At 30.6% G+C, this 6,439-nt stretch overlaps 1 protein-coding gene across 1 annotated transcript; it reads left to right on the top strand.

The window, feature by feature from the left end:
* On the top strand, nt 1,001–2,558 carry LOC109347039 (vacuolar protein sorting-associated protein 62-like). The gene is made up of 2 exons (XM_019586771.1): nt 1,001–1,038; nt 1,400–2,558. Exons 1-2 carry the CDS (start codon nt 1,001–1,003, stop codon nt 2,556–2,558), a joined length of 1,197 nt encoding a protein of 398 aa, XP_019442316.1.

The raw sequence follows: 6,439 nt of genomic DNA, 5'->3' as shown, positions 1-6,439 counted from the left end.
GAATTAATTTTGATTTCATCATATCATTCAATTTTCTAAAATTAACATGTCCTAGTTGCATATGCCATAAATCACAAGACTCAACAATATAAGCAGATAACATATCATCATTATTATTAACAACATTATTCTTGAATATATTCTCACAAAAATTGCCCATCTTTTTCTTTCTTTTGTTGTCATTACCATTGTGATTATCATAAGACTTATCAAAATCTCGATTTCTTTTCTTCGAATTTTTTCTTTTCTTGGAAATTTTGTTTGAATTTCCTTCCTCCATTACATGGACTTTTTCATGAGCAATTTGATTTTTAGTATCATCTTGTTTTCGATACTCTTCTTCTAAACGAAGGTGATTACCCAATTGCTCAAGAGATATGTCCTCTTTCTTATGCTTCATGGCTCTTTTGAAATCTTTCCATGAATGAGGGAGTTTGTCTATTATGGAGGATACAATAATGATTTCATCCATATGCATATTATGTTGTTTGTAGTTATTGAGAATACGTTCAATTTCATGCATTTGTTCCATAACAGGTCTATTATCTACCATTTTATAATTATTAAAATGAGAAACAAGAAACTTCTTACTTGTTGCGTCCTCTTGCATGTACCTTGATTCTAATTTCTCCCATAGATCTTTTGCAGAATGACAACTTTGATAAATATCGTATAATGAGTTTGACATACCGTTGAGGATGTGGCCCATGCATATATAGTCATCATTGTCCCATTTTTGTCTCTCTCTTGTTTCTGCAATTGTTTCTTCTTCATTCTCTAATGGTCTGGTGGTGTTAAGAACATATACCACTTTTAAAGTAGTAAGAAGAAATTTCATCTTCTTTTGCCAACGGATAAAATTGTCTCCATCAAATTTTTCTAAATTCACAAAATCAGAAGTCATTTCCTTGAGTGATGCAACCATCATTACAAAATTGAACCTAAAGATTGTGAGAAAACTTGAATTCTTGGGAAGATGCTGCAACACTTGAACAAACAAATGGTTGATGGATATGCACGTAAAAACCTCCAAAACGTGTGTTATCACAATAACCTTTAGGTTCGATTCGCCCCCACCAATTTAAGTATATTGGATGCAAATGGAATGAACAGCAAATCCCCTTTAGGATACTTTGGAAAACCTTGATATGTTTTGCACAAACACAAGAAGCGTATCTTTCAATAATAGTTTACAAACTTATGTTTCATACACTTCTCTCATGCATTAGAGAAATGGAGGATGATTTCTTGGATGAGAAAATTCGGATTGTGATTATATTTTCAAGTGTCTCTATTTATAGAGAAGTTCATATCACTTGAGGGAAAGAAGTGCCTTTAGAGTTCTGTACGCGTTAACGAAAGATTATGTAGTGTAACGGTTCAATAAATTACTAAATAGGCGTGATAGCCTAGCGGCAGCTACAGCGCTTGCTAAGCTTTGTGCTAAAATAAGGTGTGTGAGGAAAGACCTAACTGATCAAAGTGAGCAATATTCACTGATTTGGAGTAATAGTAAATTCTTTATCTATGATGTAAGACCAAGCAGTAGGGGGATTGAAGCTTCTGGTGTTCGTGTAGGTACCTTTGTTGCACAAAATGTTGAGACTGCTACCAGACTATCTATTTCCTGTTTGAAAAATATTCATGCTAACAAAACTTCATCCATGCCTAATCTACAACAAATTGATGCAATAATGAAAATTTACTCTCCATTGTTGGTCTTGCATCCTAATGACAAATTTTATCCTTCTTCTGTAAATTGGTTTTTCTCTAATGGGGCACTACTATATACAAAAGGGCAAGAGTCAAAACCTGTCACAATAAAACCAAATGGCACTAACCTTCCTCAGGGTGGTAATAATGATGGTTCATTTTGGATGGACCTGCCATCTAATGATGAAAATAAAGATAGAGTTAGTAAAGGATATTTGAATAGTGCTAGATCTTATTTACATGTGAAACCAATGTATGGAGGTACCTTCACTGACCTTGCCTTGTGGGTCTTCTACCCATACAATGGAGCTTCATGTGCAAAACTCAAGTTCATTAAAAATATTAAATTAGGGAGGATGGGTGAACATGTTGGAGACTGGGAGCATGTGACATTAAGGGTAAGCAACTTCAATGCACAACTATGGCAAATGTATTTCTCACAACACAATAAAGGTACATGGCTTTATGCCTCTCAGCTTGAGTTCAATGTTGGCAACAAACCTATGGTGTATTCTACCTTGCATAGCCATGCATCATATCCACATGTTGGCCTTACTCTTCTAGGAAAAAATGGAGTAGATATAAAATATGATACTGAGTGGAGTCCTTTTATCTTTAATTTAGTGGCATATGAATTGATTTCTGCTAAATATTTAGGGTCTAATGTTATAGAACCACCATGGCTTAACTTTAACGGACAATGGGGTCCAAGTATTGATTATAATTTAGACAAAGAGTTAAAAAAGATGAGAGATATACTTGCGTGGCCGCTAAAATCTCTAATAAACGACGTTATAAAAGTTTTACCAAAGCACAAGAAGAATTGGAGTGGAGATGAAGTATGAACTTGTTAAACAAATTATTGTATATTGGTTAAGGCAGAAAATCATTTTAAATTTACAAGCTTGTACTGAAAAACATATAAAATAATTGTTCTGTTCAAATGAAATTGCGTATTATATCTTTTCTCACATCCAATATTATTTATCTTTAACTAGAGATAGATGGACACAAAATTTCTACAAATTGCTAAAATTTGATCTACACATCTATTAACTATATAAAAAAAAGGTTTCACCACTATTTCTCTTGGATATATGTCATCTCTTCAAGTAAAGTTTTCTCGCTCAAACACTCTCATCGACTACAATGCATGGTCACACATTCTCATAGTACATGTACATTCATATCATACATCAAAACACACATACATGTCACTTCCTCTCTTCATTGTTTAGGTTGGTGTTTAACAAACCCATTGTTTTGTGGTTTTATACCACCTTTTGGTGATCTATCATTAATGTATTGGTTTATTGTAGAGAATGTGAATCTAGATTAAGTCACATTGATTATGTTCTCAACCGTGTCAAAAAAAGTGTGTTGAGTTTGGTTATTATAACAGTTGCCATGCAAATTATAATGTAAATTTTTTGAGATTAAAAATTATTTTAAATTCAATATGATTTATTAGGGTTCTAGTTAGACCCAATATAATTAGATTATTACGATAGTTCCACAATTTCAAACAATGGAGTCTATATGCAAAGCTTGGGTCAAGGTATGAAGAATCAGTTACCTCTAGAGGCTTCATTTGGCATAACTCACCATTTGACACTTCAAGCTTGTGCTCTTAGGAGTGGTGACGAAACTGATAAATCAAGAAACTCGTGTAATTTTCTCCTGGCTGAAACTCCTATACGAAGTTGAAAATATTGTTGCTTGAGAAAATGTTCTATAAATTCCAAGTATAGTGCCCATCAAATTCTTACTAATCTTCCTACCCACAATAAAGTGATATATATCACTTATAAATCAATTATTAATAAGTAAAGTATCACATTTTGACATATATCAATTTCTTATGAATATAAGGATTAGTAAGAGTATTTAGTAGGGAAATATATCATTTTACTATACCATATCCTTTTATAGATATGCAAATTGTATTAAACTGAGCATAAGAAGTGACAATCCAATACAAGAAATATCAAGAATTTGTTTGTTACAGACTAAGTTAATACAGTATACCGGATCTACACGCCAATTTGAAAAAACGAATGAGAAATATATTTTATCCTTTCTATATTAAAGTAAAAGAGTATATATGTGAGGAATATAATTAGAGATTCCAAATTTTTTATTGTTGTGGTGAACCGAAAAAATAACAGATGGCTTTTGTTGAGATTTCTTGATAAAAATGATTTATACAAGCGCTGTTTTTTATATTGTGCATGTCAAAGATACCACATCATTAACACTTAAGAAAGACTTTTGTCGTATACTTTTGCTGCATAATCTTCCTATGTCTATTAGTTGATGGTCAAAGGTGTGATAGTGCTAGCAACATGAGTAGAGAAAGGAATGGGTTATAAGAACTACCATTGAGTGATTGTAAGAAAAAAATGCAATTAAATTAAATATTTTTCTAACAGATTACAATAAGTAGGAAGGAGTCACTTTTTATCATATCTCTACTCCCCTTACTTTAAAGGTGTTATGCAATCCATATCTATCTCCTAGTAATTTATTTACATTTACTAATAACTTAAGAACCTCAAACTAAGTTCACTTCGACATGAACTTTCATTTTGTCTTTAAATGGTTCCCAAATCTATCTGACATATATATTTTACATTATAATATAAAAAATGTATATTTAGAACAAAAAAGTAAATATAATTAAATTTGTTTTAAATAAAAGGTGTTACCAAAAAGTTAAAAAGCGTTATTATTTTATCATAGTGATTATCATACCAATCAGAATATTGATATAATAGTTTAATCATTACTAATTAAATTGCATATTCGGTAAATTATATATATATTTACTATATATAAAGGTAAAACATGGTATAACTATTACTATAGTGTAATTTTATTTTCCTATTTTCTTTACACTACGTCAGATATCGTACTAAATAACGGTCATTCAATAACGCAATTTTGAATGATGCTGTTGCAAAATGAGGCGAAAGAACATCAACAGCGCATAATAAAGTAGACGTTGTCAATGTGTGTAACTTCAATAGCGCATTGTTGACAAAGTATCATTGAACATCAGTAACGTTAGTGTTGACTTGAATGATTTACGTTTAACAACGCATTTGATAGAAAGTGTTGTTGAAGTTAATATATTCAATAGCGCATAGTTACAGAAGCGTTGTTGAAGATGACATAGTAACATCGCTTTCTTAATTATACGTTGTTGATGTTATACGACTTTTTAAGCGTCCGACATATTAATGGTTGAGTAGTTATGCGTCTTTGTTTATTGAAATACTAACGGTTGAGTGGTTATGCGTCTCTTGGTTGTTGAAGTATTAATGGTTGAGTGATTATGCGTCTCTTCGTTTGTTGATATATTAATGGTTGTTCATCTATAAATATTGTAGTTCACTCAATGTTCTATTTCATCAGTAAAAATATGAATATGTGTTTCTATAAGAGTGTGTTCATGAAGATTGGAGGAAGAAAACACAAAGCTGTAAAAAAAGAGCAATACTACATAGAGTGAAAAAGAGAAAAAAGAAAGTGTTAAAGTTGTGTTTCCGTTTCAGAATCATGTCAATGAGGTCTTTAACATATTTTGATTTTAAAAAAGGTCCCAGATTTCAGATGAAAAGTGGTTGTTATACGATATTTGTGTGAGATGAAAATTTAATGTGTAGATTACTTCTTATTCATCTACCAAATTATTAAGTTCGTTGATTTCCTTCATTGAAATCTTGTCAATGAAGTATTTAACATCTTTTGATTTTCAAAAAGGACCCAGATTTTAAAAGGAAATCAATAAACTATTATACAAGATTTGTGTAGAGAAATCGGAGGAAAAATTGTGGACAAGATTAACGGCAAATCTTTCACCTCATTAATTTGTTTCCTTTTCATTATATTCTTCATCTACCAAATCATTTAGTTTATTATATTCGCATGTACCAAATCATTTTGTTCATTATAATATATTTTGTCTCTCTGAATGAATAATAAAACAATTATTTTGGGATGTTAATTTCTATTTTTGTTAATTATGTGAATGATTATTTTCTTTAATACTTTTGCTATTCTATATTAATAAACATAATAAACAAATTAACAATACTTAATAAATACAAAAAAATTAACAAAACATAATGTTTAATATTTTTTTCAGTTTCGTATTAATAAACACAATTATATAGTAATTTACTTCATGACAACTTCATGTTAATTAATGTAAATTCATGTGGTATATATATTTTTATGTTATGTAAAATGTTAATTTAACAACGCATAATTACGAATACGCTATTAATTTGGTAAATGAGTTCAGTTTAACGGCGCATAATTACCATTGCATTGTCAATTAGATTCTATTCAAGAGCACAACATCTAGGTAGCGATGTTGATGTGTTCATGAAAATGAGTAGTAAACAACTACATACACAACAACAGCGCAATCATTAATATGCATTGTTGAAGATGTCAATATAATAGTGCTACTATTAATATGTACTATTGAATTATTAATACAACAACAACGCAATCCTTAATATGCGATTGTGAAGATATCAATACAATAGTGCTACTTTTAGTATGCATTGTTAAATTGCTAATACAGTTTAAATATCTAAAACATGAATCGTTACCTCTATGCTCTCAAACTTAATCGAAAAGAAATCTTCATACTCTCAGCAAACCCTTATATTCTCATAAACTCTCGTACTCTCATAAACCTCAAAAAACTTCA

Source organism: Lupinus angustifolius, chromosome LG05 (assembly GCF_001865875.1).
Source record: "Lupinus angustifolius cultivar Tanjil chromosome LG05, LupAngTanjil_v1.0, whole genome shotgun sequence".
Taxonomy (NCBI): Eukaryota; Viridiplantae; Streptophyta; class Magnoliopsida; order Fabales; family Fabaceae; genus Lupinus; species Lupinus angustifolius.
This window is presented reverse-complemented; position numbering and strand designations above follow the sequence as displayed.